This window comes from Arachis hypogaea, chromosome 4 (genome assembly GCF_003086295.3).
Source record: "Arachis hypogaea cultivar Tifrunner chromosome 4, arahy.Tifrunner.gnm2.J5K5, whole genome shotgun sequence".
Classification (NCBI taxonomy): domain Eukaryota; kingdom Viridiplantae; phylum Streptophyta; class Magnoliopsida; order Fabales; family Fabaceae; genus Arachis; species Arachis hypogaea.
The window spans coordinates 125,378,613-125,395,789 of NC_092039.1; the positions used below are offsets into that span (position 1 = coordinate 125,378,613).

General features: G+C 28.1%; 1 protein-coding gene across 1 annotated transcript; it reads right to left on the reverse strand.

Annotated features, from left to right (window-relative positions):
* Positions 1-11,540: 11,540 nt before the first annotated feature.
* On the reverse strand, positions 11,541-14,482 carry LOC112797974 (ribosome biogenesis protein BRX1 homolog 2). The gene is made up of 9 exons (XM_025841105.3): positions 14,352-14,482; positions 13,953-14,195; positions 13,670-13,811; positions 13,334-13,412; positions 13,010-13,134; positions 12,644-12,745; positions 12,211-12,279; positions 12,022-12,120; positions 11,541-11,927 (listed from the first exon to the last, which is right to left on the reverse strand). The coding sequence occupies exons 2-9, from the start codon at positions 14,171-14,173 to the stop codon at positions 11,796-11,798; spliced, it is 969 nt and encodes a 322-aa protein (XP_025696890.1). The 5' UTR covers positions 14,174-14,195; positions 14,352-14,482; the 3' UTR covers positions 11,541-11,795.
* Positions 14,483-17,177: the final 2,695 nt, after the last annotated feature.

A 17,177-nucleotide genomic window follows, 5' to 3' on the forward strand; every position in this document is an offset into this window, starting at 1 on the left:
GCATCTTTTAGCTTCAAATAAAACATCCCCAGTTTTCTCACAAACAACTAAGCAAACAAACTTCTTAAAAACAACTTCAAACCCCAAATCACATAATTGAGTAACACTAAGTAAATTATGCTTCAAGCCATGTACAAGAAGGACATCATTTATACAAGATGAGAGATTTTTACCCACTTTCCCAACAGCCACTATTTTTCCTTTTGCATCATCACCGAATGTGACAAATCCTCCATCATATTCATCAAGCTTTATGAAGAAGGTTGTCTTTCCGGTCATATGCCTAGAGCATCCGCTATCCATGTACCACATATTTTCCTTTTTCTTGGATGCTAGGCATACCTACAAAATAAGCTCAAGTGACCTTAGGTATCCAAATTTTCTTGGATTCTTTCACGTTAAACCATCTCTTATGTCCCAAATCATTGTAATAAAAAACAACTTTGTAAACTTTGTCACCAATCATTTTTTCACCAAAGAAACATTGAACTGGAAAATGACCACTTCGGTTACATAGTCTACAAAATCTTGGAGTTGCTGTTTTGTTAAAGTAAGTTGGGTCTTGATACTTTACATCATTTGAAGATGAAGTAATGTTTTCAAAATGTGATTTTTCAGATTTATAAAATCCCAACCCAGCTTTATCATAAAGAGGTTTTTGACTAGCCAAGATTTGATTCAAATTTTCAGAACTTTGGGTGAACTTAGCTAAGTCTTCCTTAAGTCTTTTAACCTCTTTGAGCAACTCTTCATTTTGCTTAAAACAATTCACATATGCAAGGACAAAATGATCACTTTCAGAGCTTCTAACTTGGGCTTTTAACTGCTTATTCTCTTCCACAAGATCACAAGCAGTTTCGGCCTCTCTTAGTTTTTCTTTGAGAAAATCATTTTCAGCTTTAAGAATGAAATTTTGTTGTTCAAGATCTTGATTCTCAGTTAGAAAATATCTTATTTTTTCAGAAAGGTGATCTATCATAAGATGAAGGTCTTCAGTGTCAGGGTTTTGAAAGGATACCTGCTCTACCTCATTTGCCATGAGACAAGGCTGTGACTTAGTCTCAGACTCTTCATCATCATCGTCTGAGTCATTTTCCAAATCTTCCCAAGAAGCCATCAGTCCCTTTTTCTTTCCCTTTTTTGGCTTTTCCTCCTTTTTTAACTTGGGACAATCAGATTTAAAATGCCCCATTTCCTTGCAATTGTAACAGATTACTTTGCTAAGGTTCTTCTTCATCCTCCTTGAGCTGCTGCCTTGCCTCTGAGTTTCATCATTTTCCTGAATTTTTTTGCAAACAACGTAAACTCATTTTCAGAAGAGTTATCACTGGATTCATCATCCAGAAGGTTAGTCACAGAAGAAAAGGCGATTCCTTTCTTTTTTGAATCCTTTTTCAAATAGGAGTTTTCAAAAGCAAGAAGATTTCCTCTCAAATCATCAAGTGTCATGGAATCTAAGCTACTACTCTCTGAAATAATTAAAGCTTTTGTTTCCCACTCTTTTGTAAGACATCTCAACACTCTTCTTACTAGCACAGATTCTGAATGTGAAATTCTCAGAACATCTAAGCCAACAATGATAGTGTTGAACCGTTCGAACAGTTCATCAATGGACTCTCCTTCCTTCATTGTAAACATTTCATATTCTCTGTTCAACATGTCTGTCCGAGTCTTCTGTACAATAGTGGTTCCTTCATGAGTGATTTGTAGCTTGTCCCAGATTTCCTTTGCCGTTGTGCATCGTGATACCCGTCGGTACTCCTCAAAACTGATAGCACAGTTGAGCAGGTTTACTGCCTTGGCATTTAACTCTACCTTCTTCCTATCATCCTCGGTCCATCTTGCTTCGGGTTTGAGAGAGACTACCCCTTCAGCACTTGTGGTAGTTGGAAATTGAGGCCCTTCAAGAATAATCTTCCAAAGTCTGTAATCTACTGCCTGTACAAATATCTTCATCCTCTCCTTCCAATAGGTATAATTTTTCCCATTGAAAAGGGGAGGTCTGTTGCTTGATTGACCTTCAGTCAGATTGTAAGACACCACATTTGCGCCACTATTTTCCGCCATGAGGATCTTTACTCCAAGCTGCAAAGCTTGATCTCTTTGAGACCAAGCTCTGATACCAATTGATGATTTCAGTGGCTAAGAGAAGGGGGGGTTAAATCTTAGCCCCCTTTTTGCTTGTTAATACTTGCTGGACTTAGAGGAAACTTTTCTGTTTTTTAGCTCGTCCCTAGCCATGAGACATTTTCATTTTGTCTCGTCACTTGACACGAGACATTTTTTATTTTTCATCTGAACAGTAAAAATAGAATTGAGTAGGAAGAGAGGTAGAAGATTACACCCAGATATATCCTGGTTCAGCTACTAAGTGCAGTGCAGCCTACATCCAGTCTCCATCACAACAATGATGGAATTTCACTATAATCATCCAGATTACAGATTGTAAAGTGCTAACCCAACTTACAAGGGGATTCCCACAGAATCATGAAACACAACATAGATGTACAAAGGAACTCTAAGACATCTATGGCTTTTTCTTTTAATTTTGCACTCTCTGCCTTTTTCCGCTCTATGGCTTTTTTTTACAAACCTCACTGTTTGCCTTTTTTCATGAGACTCAAGACATGACAAAACTAAACAGAAAAATACAAAACAGAAAACATTGAAGGAGAAGAAGAACTGCTAGCTTAGGTAGCTCTGAGAACTCTGTGCCTTGCACTCTCAAATCTTACTCCTTGCTCCAAACAGTGGCTGTTCTCCCTTTTTAAAGAAGAGAGAAGCCTCCACACTTGAAGCCAACACCCAAACCAACTTCTTCCTCCTTCAAGAAACAGAACCGGTTCGGCCACATAGAGAGAGAAGAGATAACCATGCAAAACCCAACATGCAATTACCTCTAGTCCTTTCTTGATCATCACTCTTCATCAATCCGAGCTCTCCATCCTTGGCTTCCTCTCCAAGATGGATTTCTGGCCCTTGATGCTTCATGATGATGATGACTTCATCTGCTTCAATCTCTGCCTTCAACCATCACTTCGCCACTCTAGCTACTCCCTGTGGTGGTTGAGCAGAATCAAAGACAAGCCATGCTTCAAGAATCTCACCTTGCTGGCCGAATCTTTACCTTCCTTTTTGAGCATGAAAAGCTCAAGATAACCTCACCAAATCTAACCATATTTGGTGAATATCTCAGCTACAGCTCATTTTTATTTTAGTATGTTTTCTTGCCATCATTAGCTTGATGGTCTTGATGCATGCAACTCCTTCTTTTTCTTTGTTGATGAGCACGGCTTCCATGGTTTCCTGGTTAATGACCGAAGAGAAGAGAAAGAGAGAGAGAAGAAAGAGAAAACAAAAGCAAAGCTATGAGTGTTATGATGAATAAAGTAATTAGGTGCACTTCTCCATGCTTTTGTGTAGTAGCGTGTAAGCTACCATTAATTGCCATCAAATCACTTTGACATTTTCTCTCTCATGTTCCCCATGCTAGTGAATTAAATTTCAAATCCTTCCAAAGAGTGAAATGGAATCCGTTGGAAGCATTAATGCTTTTTCTTTGCTTCATGGATTCGGATAAAGCATGGAAACATTTATTAATGTTGGGCTTGGTAGCAATAGATTTCATTTTGGCCCAACTTCATTTTTCTTTCGGACCATAGCATGCATAAAACACATTGGGCTATTGATCTTCGGCCCACTAAAAGCATTTGCTTTTCTGGTAAGTTTGGTTTCGGATCAAGCATTAGGATAATTAATTATAATTAATAATCTTATTTTTATTATTATTTTAAGTTTTAATTTTTTATAAGTTATATTTTTATTATTATTTATAATTAATTTTTTATCTAATTTATTATTTTCAATAAGAACAATAATACATATTTTTAAAAAGTTAAAATAGTAAACAATACACAAAAATTAGAATAATTATTTTAATATTTTCAGTATTTATTTAAAAAAAATATGAAAAACCCAATAATTTTTTACTTCTAGTGAACGAGCTTTTGAGATGCAGAAGTGTTCAGAGAAAAAAAGTTGCCAAACATCAAAGAACAATCTTCAAAGCATTAAAACGTATTTTTATCCTCTTTAACTTGTTTCACAAACACACCCTATAAGGTTATGTTTGGTAACCATGTTTGCATACAAGATTTTCCAAAATCAATATGTAACTTGGCCCTCTTCATATTCTGTGGTTAATTTGGTATACTCTTTGTGTCTTTTTATTATAATTAATTATTATTAATATTAAATTAATAAAAATTTTAAATAACATTATATAATAATATAATCGATTAATTATAATTTTTAAATACTTTTATTTATTCTATTTTTTTTATATTTAATCTAGTTGTATTATATTTTAACCTATGTATACATGTTAGACGAACCGGTTAATTTGGTTAAGAAATTAAATCATTAATTTGTCACTGTAAATTGGTCAAATAAATATTGACATATATATTTACAGTGATACCATACGTATAAATATTTTTAATAATTAAATTAATATAAATTTAATAAAAATTAATGTACATGCATTACGTGTTTTTTGTAGCACATAAAATTTTGTTAGATAATACAAAAATTTATTAATATAACACATAAATTTTACATATAACTCATAAATTTTATTAGTTGTTCGAGTTAATATCTATCACATATATATAATTTATTAAAAAGTTTTATATTATATTTTAAAAAATTTTATGTTGTACGTCAAAATTTATATGTTATGTATCAAAAAGTTATATAATATACTTATTTGATTGTTAGATGTCAATATTTTTAACAAGTATTTTTTCAAAATTTCTGCTATATACCAAATTTTTTGTATTCTGCTCTAAAATTAATGTGTATCAAAATTTTTATAATATGCGTATTTTGTTGGTTGAATGTCAATAATATGGATATATGATTCTTAATATTTTTGTGTTATGTATCAAAATTTTTATATTGTACATCAAAATTATTGTGTTTATTGATTTTGCTGAAGATATATAAGAGAATAAGAAAGAAAAGGAGGAAGAAAAAAATAATGAAATAAAAAAAAGAAAAAGAAGAAGAAGATGACGACGGTAATAACATTAAAGAAAAGACAAAGATGATAATGTTGAATAAGAAGTACACAAATAAGTAAGACAATATTTTTAAAAAAAATACCCGTAAAATAAATATAATTTAGTTGGATTTAATTTAAAAATTACTTCGCTATCTACTTTTATTGTAAATATAAAGCAAATTGCAATTAATAGGATAAATTAAAATAAAATCTTTTCAAGAGATAAAAAAAAGAGAGATAATATTAAATTACTACAAGAAAATTAAAAAATAAAAGAGATAAAAAAAGAGAAATAATGTTAAATCACTACAAAAGAATCAAAAAATAGTGGTGGTTCGATATATCAGCGGTTTCATAAATATTGCGGTTTAGAATGTGAGTATTTGATTTTGTGATGATTTTATAAACCGTTAACATAATCACTACAAAATTAATAAATCTATTTGCTGCGGTCATAAACTGTTACTATTTGGTAAATATGTTTTTTTTTTAAATTATCCATTATCCTGCATATTGTTTAAAAAAAATTGTGACAGTTTCAAACTGTCACAATCTACTATATAAGATTATAAAAAAAAAATTAAGTCAAAGTAATTTAAAATAACTTTGTTTTATAGGTGAAATATCTACGTACACCAACAAAGTTATAATTTTATCTACAGAGTAATAATCGGTTAAAAAAAAAAGATAAAATACTAACTTAACACATCAACAATAAAATATTTATATAAACATAATTTGCAGAACTCAACGCATTACAAAAATCTAAAAAAAATAGAGTAATGTTAAGGGCCAGCAACTTTAGTATTTTGTAACCATTAATTGACCATTAATAGTGTTTTTAATGGTATGAAATTACATCCAATGATAAAAAACCACTCACTTTTTTTTATGGTTAAATACTGACCAAAAAACATAAAAATTGCTAACCCCTAAACTTTTTCTTAAAAGTATTGTTAAATTCTTCATTTTCCACCTTCAAAACATTTATATAAACATTAATGTGGCATATTTAAGCTAATTTTCTATTTAGATTTGAGGGAACGCTAAAGGTCCTAAAAATTTTCATAATTATAATAACAGAAAAAATATTATCAATAATAAAACAGGTAAAACCTGAAGATTTTATTATTTATTTGTGTATTTATGAAATGGCGGTGCGGTTTTTATTCATCCAAATAATGATTAGCCACAATATATTCTGTTTTGTGAAGAATATATGTTAGCGACTTGACAACTTTAATTATGAAGGGTTTCTTATTAGAGAAATATTTAGATTTATTTCAAGAAAATGTTTAGATACTGATAACTTTTGGCAAAGTCCACTACTACAAATCACTGGTTTATTCGGATAATCGGATACATCCATTTTTCTTAATTAAATTTGAGAGTAAACGTTTTTTTCAATTTTTATTATTCATCTAAAGAATAAAATAATCTTCCATGGTTCAAAAAAAATTATTTAATTTTTAATTATTTAAGTAATTAGTTTAAAGGATTTTTAACATGAAATTATTTAGATTAATTATTTGAATAATTAAAAATCGATTAGACTAACTATTTAATAATTGAAGATCATTTAAAAATTTTCAAATTGTGAAAGACGATTTTAATTTTTTAGTAAATGAACAAAGAACGGAGAGAATAATTACTTTAAATTTAAATGTAAGCTATCACCATTTTTTTTTTTGGGGTGTGGTTTGACTTATTCATTAATGTGGTCCATCAAGGGGATCTAGCATGAAAATCTGTGGACTAATAACATAAAATGGATTTGGTCTTACTTTAATTTGGATCATATGGAAAATGTAAAGAAGATGGAATTTAATGGTCAAAAGGTAGATTAGGGTTAGTAGAAAGCAAAACATCCTTTGTGGTTTTTTCTTTTTTTGGTTTAAAAATTTAAAATAATTTTAGTGGGAGTGGTTGATTGAGGGTCCTTAAGACCTTTCAAACATATCTATCAGGTAAAGAAATTTTGTATTGGAAGGCCACCAAGCACTAATCAAGTTACTGTTTTTGTTGTTTCTATCTGACTAAGTCTTAATTAGAAAATAATCATACTAAGAGTAAACTAAAATTAGTCATAAAAATTAATTATTAGTATAAAATATAAAATAACATTAAAAATAAATTAATAAATACATGTATTTATATATAAATATACATAGTATTTTTATTGGAAAGTGTTTTGGATTTAATTAATGTCATGGTGAAATCATAACAAGATCTAATTAAGTTCCAACCACTTGGAAAAAAAATTATTAGTTTAGATAGTTAAAAATTGGAATATGTTCTGTTTCTTCTCAAGTTACATTAGGCCATGATTTATTTTCATAACACATTGGCTTTAGGAGGTAACCAAGGAGTACTCTTCTAGAAAGGTGATTAATCCATAAGAAGAGTGATGAGATCAAATCATAAAATAAAAATTAGAATTAATGATTTAGGTGTCTCATTGGTAATCTAAAGGGCAGATATATTGTTTGTGGAAGGTTAAGATTCACTTATTATTTGCTTATATAATAAACTTAGATTCTAGTAGCAAGTAGCAACATATATTATCCAATGATAATATGGAATCCATGATTGGATTCTTGTAGGTTCTTATTATAGCTTCATGGATTTTTATTTTTGGGTCCACATTGATGGAACCTTAGATAAATAGAAATTGTTGATAGTTTTGGGTTTATAGATAATTTTAAGGAGTCAACGGATTGTGTGTTATTTTTTTTTTTTGTATAATTGAAGCTTTTAACTTTATGAAGTGCTATGTATTATGAAATTTGTGCAAGCTTTTAGCACTTCTTTTGATATTCTTTTATTTATCAAGGTTAATTATTTTTTGTTCTTCATTCCTTTGCACATATCATTAGTGTATCTTCATGTGTCAAGCAATAATACCTTTTTTTATTTATTGTTTTTGTTCCTTGGAAAACCAGCAGCAGCAAGACATAGTGAATATATGTCTTGGATTTAATGCTATGGAAAATTCTCTGGCTTTTTTTTTTCACTACATAGAAGGTTTGAAATTTGTGTAGATTTTTATTATTTGTTAATTAAATAAACTACAAGTTTAAGTTTTATATTAGTTTATGTATGATATTGCTAATATTTGGAATTTATGTTGCATAGTCACATGATTTTGGAGAAAAGATGCTTTTATATCAAAGTAGATATTCCTGATAAACACCAATGAAAAAAAAAAGAGAAAATACTCAATTTAGTCTCAGAAGTTATATTCGAGTCTCAATTTAATCTTTGAAGTTTCAATTGACTCAATTTAGTCCTTAAACTTTTCAAATTTTAATCACATTAGTCCCTCTAATATTTTTTCGAAGAAAAAATAAAAAACATTTGATGATAACGATGGTTGGAAATTGGAATTGAGACTCTCAGTGTTTTTCTTGTTTTTTTTTTTATTTTTTAACTGTGCAATATTCCCCAAGTTTGTCCACTTTTAAGATGCAAATAATATTACTCTATGTAAGTGGATGTTACAATACTTCCTAAATGTTTGGAATTTTAAAACTCCTTTACATTATTAATATTGTAATGTGTATTTGGCAGAGTATTCTAACACATATTCTATTAATAGAGCTTTTATTATATATTAATAACACCATCCAACAATTAATGCCAACAAATTATATTTTTTTTTTAAAATTAATACTAACATAAAATTATACTTTTAAATAAAAATCATAAAATAATCATAAAATATTAATCTCCCATCTTTACTTATTGAGCAACGATTTTTTTTTTAAATTAGTGTTTTATTAGTGTTAATTTGTTTATTGAAATAAAATTTAAAAATTATTGTTTCCATAACAATTTTTTATTTTTATCTTTTAAGATTTATTTTGTTTTAGAATTTCATAAATTCATTACAGTAGATCTTACTAATATATTTTTATTTTTATTTAATATAATTTTGTTCACATAATTTAAAATTTAAAATTATAAAATTTTTAAATTAAAATTTAAATAAATATAATTTAATTAATAACTTAATTTAATTTAATAAAAATAAACGTATTCCTATTATTATATTTATATGATTAATTATATTTATTCGATTTAAAAAAATAACTGTTTAAAATTATTAATTATAAATTAAAAAATTAATATACTCATATTATTTTTAGTACAATTACGTTTATAATACTCTCTAATAGTTTGGTGAATCAACAGTATATAAAGTTTTTAATTATTTAATGAATTAATATTCCACATATTTTTATTTTTAAATTAGTTTTTTGCAATTAAAATTTTTATTATTTTCTTTATATTTATTTTACCTCTTCTGTTTGAAATTAAAAAATTCTTTACATTTATTTTATCTCATAGCTCTCTTTTTCAAATTTCATTTCTAACCAAATCTATCACTGCTATTTACCACTGTCACCGGTGTCTTGTTCGACGTTATATGTCCTTCATCATTTTCTATTCTTCTATTCTTGATATGTTTTTAAACTATCTTCAATTTTTGTCTCTATTTTAATTGTTCCGGTATTCTATTTTAAAATAGTGTAAGAAATCAATTGAAAACTTTTAAACTATAAATACTTAACTACAAATTTAGTAAAATTATAAAAGCTGACAAAGTGATTTAACCTTAAAATGAATACTAAATAATGTATTTGGATCTATTAAAACCAAATACAAATTTCTTCTTTTAAATTAATAAAACAGCCTTGATTATATAACTAGTATTTTTGTCATTTTAAAATGATCTAAAAATGTATCGTAATTTTTTAAAATTAAATTTAAATTTTAACATTATAATTTAATTAAAAAACAATAATCTTAAAAGGATATTTTAGTCTTTTCAAGATTAATTTTAAATAGTATATTTTCATTTTTTTAATATCTAGGACAAATTCTAATTTTTAAAGTATTTGAAAAGACCATTAATACTAAATAAATATTTTAGACTTTTAAATTTTAATGTTATTCTTTAAAAAAAGTACTTTTATCGTTTTAAAATATAATATAAATTTTTTATTTTTAAAATAATTAAATAACTCTAATCTTAAAAAAACATTTTACTATTTTTGTCTTTTTAAATTTTATTACAAATTTATTTTACTTTTTTTGAAATTAAATTAAATTTTCTGTTACTTTTAAATGATATTTTAATCTTTTCATATTAATTCTAAAAAAATACTCGTCTTTTTATTTTTTTATAATTTTATAATAATCTAATATTAAATCAAAATAATAATGGCCCAGATTTTTTTTATCGCACAAAATCATGAAAAACCCCTAGCCCAAATTAATTTGTTTTTAGTATACTACTCCATTAGCCCAACACAAAAATAAATGCAAATAATAATGATAAAAACAAACAAAATACAACTTTGTTACTTATTTTGTTTATGGAGTTTCGATACTCCAAAAATTGTCTCGGGTCCCCTCTATGTAACTATGTTTGATCTTTCAACTCTAGATAATAATTCTTTAGAAATAAAAAGATCTCAACTTGTTGCTCACAGATAGAATAGAACATATTTGTAAGTTCATAATATAATTCATACTTGCTAAAATGTAGTACTAAAAAATTTATATTATTAACAAAGCAAATTTTAAAAATACGAACAACGAATAAATTCTCAAAAAAATTAAAACATAAAAGATGAACCAGATATTAGAGATATATATTATTTGATTTTTTATGATTTTTTTGTAATTTTTTAATGACTGAAATGTTAAAAAAATGTAAAAAAAAAATCAAGAGATCGAATTTTGTTCAATTTTTTGCATAAATCTCTAAATAGTTATTTAAATATTCTCTCAACTATTTAAAATTTTAAATCAGATGTATAAATTATTTGTGAAATGTAAAAATTATTTGTTACTTATAAAAAAATAATGTTTGTATTTTCAAATTATTTTCGGAGATTCTTTTGGGCTAACTAAAATATATAATACGCGGAGAACATATTGTCAATACGTAGATGTATTGTGTTACCTTCATAATTTTGAAAAATACCATAAAATTAAATAATAAAATATTACATCAAAGTTTTACCAATATCTACAAAAATAAACGGTTTCCTTCATGGTATGTATTAATTAAATTCAATTACTAGATTCTCCTAATTGGCAGGACGAAAACAGACTAATTCACCTAACTTTATTTAAAGGTCTATCCTTAAAAGGAACAAATATAATGACCACTTGACCAATACAAATAGATTAAGCTGAAAATTATTTGAGAAGTAGAATTTGTTGATGCTTTTTATTTTTCTTTTTACTTTTCCTAGTACATTATACTTTAACCACTATTGGGAGGCCAAATATTTAAAATTTCTTCATGCCCTTAATTTACACTATTCACAAATTTGTTGGACACTGTTTCGGGGGTTATACTTTACAGTTCAGGGTTTAAACTTGACAACTTTCAGGTATGATTAGTTTCTCAAATCTTTTACTTCATTATTAAAAAAAAACAAAACAAAACAAAACCCTCTGACCGAAAGTGTTATTTTCCATCAAACCAAAATCTTACATAAGAATTAGTGAATTACATGACATAAATATATCTATCTAAGGATGCTTAATAAGCAGTAACCATAAGAATCTTAGGGCATGAAAATTACAGAACCAAAAAGGCACCAACCTATGTTTTTAGATTATAATGTGATGGTAAACAGAAACATATTTTACTCAAAATTGGCATTTCATGCTTGGATGAAGGGGAGGTAACATGAACTTTCCCAAAATTTCACTCTTTCCACATATCTGCAAACTCATCGGGCTCCAGAGGATTAGACATCTCATGCATTTTCCTCCTTGTCTTTGCCTTGATCTTCTTTGCATATTTCCCAGACTTCTTCCGTTTCTCCAATGCTCGAACCTGCGAGAAACCAATATGGTAAGGCCATGAACACAACCAGTGTCAATAAAACTATTTTCGCTATAAAAAATATAGATGGAGAGCATGCTAGTACCTGATTTGGTGACACGTAGAATGGATTCGCATATAATGTTGGCCCTCCAAAACTGCCACCAAATATCTTAATTGGGTTCAAGCAGAACCGCGGGCCAACCTAAATAAGCAATTAGAGCACAAGGGTTAATAAAGGAAGATTATAAATTGACAGAGCAATTCATAAATAACAATAAACAAATTTTCAGACCTCAACCAAATTCATTTGTTCGAGGCCTCCTCGGGGTAATTTGTCTGTCTCATTGTGAGGAACATCGATCTGCATGGAAAAGAAAAGTTTAGTTTGCGAAACATGGCTCAGGAAGCAAAGGGAAATCATGCTCACAAGCTACCATTTGTTTAATGCGTATATAGATGAAGAAAATGACACCTCTATCTCATTTAACTTATTAAGACACCTCAATACATTATGGAACATGGAAAACTATAATCACTAGATCAATATCATGCCATCAAATTCATGGAAACTATATTCCTGTAATAATGCATTGGTAAGTGGTGACATGGTGTGCAAGGCATGTTCATCTTTATCGAGTATAGTTTCTTTTCTCTCCTGACTTAATCCAGTGGTCAACTGATAAACACTAAAGGAGTGGAATATCTTAAATAATTTTAAGGCAAACCTGGTAGTTCCGGAACCATATATGGTCATCAGCTATTGAGAAAACAAACACGTGATCATGGAAAGGTTTAGCTTTTCTGTGGTCTTTTGGAGTTTCAAATATCTGAAGAAAAGAAAGAAAGAGTATGTCAGCAGTAATCAAACTTTTCTGTATGAAATAATAAAGAAGTGCATGTTCGAAGATTTGTGACAACTGCTCCATAAGATCACAAATACATCTTGAAGGTGCAAGTAAAACACTTTTTAAGAATAATCCTTGTGTTTATATGAAATAATTATTAGGAGATTTCTTAAAACTTTCTTCCAGCTGAAACTAGATAAACAATAAAAAAAAATACTACTTACAGGAAAGAAACAAATCAAATACCTGTAATAACATCTCCTTTAAGAGTCTCCAATGTGCATCTTTTTCAAAATTTGTTGAAAATGTCAAAATTGGGCGGGAACCTTTTAGGTGATTTCCAGTTAATTTCAATTCCTCCATTGTGTGCACTGGAAACCAGTTAAAAAAAACAGAGATAAGAAAAACGGCACCGGAAAAGTAAAAGAACATAGAAGAACACAAATAATCATAAAGCAAAGTGCATAGCCCAGAGTCCAGAACACAACAATTATGGCGAGCAAATTAGCATCATGTAATATATGTAACTCTATATAAATACTCAGACGAGATAAGAAAAATATACATTACCAGCGCTAACTAAAAATTTCACAGACGGACCATTGGGGCATTTTGCCATCCAGAGATAAAGATCTTTTCCCTTCCTGCACTGGAATTCATGTATAGAAAACGGGAAGTAAGACCGTAATCATAATGCATCAAGTTGCCTATATTAAATCATAAAAATGCAAAATTTTGCACAATAGCTTATTGCATCTGAATGATGTGACCAATAAAAAGTAAAAACCTACATAGAACCCTATAGACACGAACCATATACTTTTCTAGCAAACAGCAGCATAGCATAACCACAAGGAACCTAATTTAAACAGAGATTGGTAATGAAAATGTTTGTGAAATAAATACCTCAAAAAACAAACAAGAGGAACAATTTTTGAGCTCAACGAGCTCATTCAATGTGGCCCCTTTAGATTCCTTCGATTCAACCTTGTTGTCCTTCTTACAATGAGGCAAAAGCGAGACCACATTCAACATCAAGTGCCGGTACCTAAAAATCAAATATTTGGTTTCCATATCATTTATAAAAAAATTAAAAAAAAAAGACACAACATTCCCAGAAAAAAGATCTTCTTCAACATTTTGATCATAGAAACTTTTCTACAAGCACATGGAGGGCATGTGGTAGTACCTGAAATTGATACGCCTAGAGCAAGTGACCAAAACCTTCTCTTTGTTCCTGAATATAGGTGAATCATCAAGTTCAACATCCTTGACTTGAGAATCATCACCGTTGACTTCACTCTTATCCTTCCAACCCAAAAGGGTCCTTGCTGGTCTCTCTGGAGCAGCTTCATCCTTTTTGGGAACTGCCACAGCTGCAGTCTCACTATGCTTTCTCTTCTTCCCCATTATACTACTCTTCTAAATTCAACTAAAAAATTGTGACGTACCAAACAACAAAAATCACAAAAAAGTTAGCATTTTGAAGCTGACCCAGATTCCCTATTTCCATTCATTTTACAGAACCATCTCAATGGTAAATGAAAAAACCATAGTGGAAACGAAGACAAAGGAAGAAGAAACGAACCTTGGAACTCGCGGTGGCGGGTTTCTCTGCGTTAGATGGCGATGAAACGAGTTGGAGAAGGAGCAAGCAGAAGAAAAGAGGGTTTTTCAGTTCTGGTTATTAGGGTTTTTCTTTTTTTTTTGGGTCAAAGTGATTTTTCTACATACTAAAAGGCTATATTAATATTTGGGCTTCTTTTTTGGTTAAAATTTTGGGCTTCTAATTGGTCACGTTTGCCATTATGGGCTTATAAAAGCCCATGAGCTTTGTTAGATTACTAACCTTTTTATTGCCCAAGATTGGTTTCTTTTCTGTGCATTTTGCTACTAATGGAGCGAGAAGTTCTAGATAGGAAAAAAAAAGATGTGTTTTACCTAAAAAAAGGTTAGTGCTATTTTTTTTACCAACTATTACTATATTTATGTATTTGTTAAATAAAAAAAAGTTGGTGGTGGAAAGACTATAACTTCTGCAAATCTCAAATATTCGAATAGAAATTATCTCCAATAAGACAATACTAATAATAAAAAATTATTGTAATAACTTAAACAAGTAAAACAACCATGCTTTACTGACTTGGTTTGTTCAATTTGTTTTTCAATTTGCAATATTTTCCTTTATTTATTTAATTTGGATAAGAGTAATTTTTTTTCCCTCAAAGTTTGAAGTGAAACTTGAACGCACGACTTCTAAATAAGTATGAAAAGATTATGTCATTTGAGGTATAATTTATTGGCTTAGATAAGAGTAATGTTATATGCATAACTTTTATGTACATTATTTTTATACATACATCTTTCGTTTTTAAAATTAATTAAAGGGTAAAGTATATTTTTTGTCCCTGAAGTTTGACAAAAGTTTAAAAAATACCCCTAAGTTTTATTTTGTTTCAATTTTGTCCTAGAAATTTTCGATTTGCATCAAATATACCTTTAGCGGCTAATTTTTCAAAAAATTTAAGACCAATTCAACAACAATTTCATAAGAACAACCCTCAACACAAGCAAATCAAGCATCATTTTCATGCATTATTATTAGATTGGTCTTAATTTTTTTGAAAATTTAGCCGTCGGGGTATATTTGATGCAAATCGAAAACTTTTGGGACAAAATTGAAACAAAATAAAACTTAAGGGTATTTTTGAAACTTTTGACAAACTTCAGGAACAAAAAGTATACTTTACCCTTAATTAAAATAACTGATAAGGAAAGAAAGAAGATATAAAAAAAAGTTGCCTTTTATATTATAAAAAAAAATAAACAAACAAAACATGAGCATTCAATTTCAACTAATATTTAACAGGTTGTCAAACAAATTTAGTATCAAGCTACTAAAGATTAGTTTTTATAGAGTTTGAATTTTGGATGTTTTTTCTAATTAAGTTTTGAATATTATATTTTTAAGAATTTTAAAATTTTTTATCTTAAATATTAGTTATAATATTAGATGTGTAATATACTAATATTAAGTACTCAGTAGATCTTTTCAATTTTTTTTAATTATTTAATAAAGTGTGATTTCTCGTCATTCAATATTTTTTTTAATCCTATTTAAACAGTGTAAAGTAAGAAATCATAATTTACCAAATAATTTTAAAAAATGGAAAGAATTCTTTTTTTTTTCAGGTATCATTATTTCTCTCGTGTGATATTGATATGAGAGATTTTTCACCACATTTGAGAGGAGACAATTTGGTCACTTTTTTTTAGCGTTTGAAGTTCCTTTTCTGCTATTATTGCTAGCTGGTGTAGGAACTATCTATAGAGTTTGTGGAGATATTTGCATGCAGCTTCAGAACTTGTGGATCATATATAAAGCAAATTAAAAAAAAAAGTTTGCTTCATTATAATGTGTGCTTTGCTGCCACTTATTACACGTTTTGCTTTTGAAAGTTGAAACAACACTTTCATCTAATAACTATTTAACTACTTTATATTTCCCCTTACTTAGCATAATGCTCAGATAATTATACCTATAAATATATATAGATGTTTATAAATATTTGAACTAAAATATAAGGCGATAGGGAAGACGTTAGTAGTAGTATTGTAATACCAAATGATATTCTATTCCTAGAATTTGTAATTTTTGATAGATCTAACTATGAATATGTTAAGGATGAACCCATAATAGGAATAATCAATGTGAATTAAAAGATAAATATACATATATTTTGGTACTACTAATTGATGATAGCTAGACAGAATTGAATGGTTACTAATTAAGTAATTAACTAACAGATATAACAACTTAATAATTAATTTTTGGTTTAATTATTTTATTGATCTCTATAGTTATACAAAATTTATAATTAATTAAGTTTTTATACATTTTTTAATTAAGTTTTTACATTGTTTTTAATTTTGTAATTAAGTCAGTTTTAGTATAAAATTAAATATTATAATTAACTGAATATTTTTCTGTAAATTAAAAGTATCCACAATTAAAAATCTAATTAGATTTCGAAAAATATTCTGTTAATTTTAACGTTTTTGACAAAAAAAGACCTAATAACAAATAACAAAATTAAAAATAATATAAAGACTGAATTAAAAAAATAATATAAAAACTTAATTAAAAAATTAGTAAAATTATTAAAACTAACCGAATATTTACCTTAATTTTATGAGTAACATAATGCGTAGTAATTTTATGGTGCGAAATATTTCAATTGTATGAATATTAATTATTAGGTCTAATAAATCAAAGTGCAATTTTATCTCTCAGGTGAAAAAAAAAAAATAGAAGATAAAATAGATACCTTAATCAATAGGAAATCAACGTTCTCTTTGTCTTTGGAATCAATTTAATTTGGTGGGTGCAATAAGTTGCTATCTGAAGCTAATT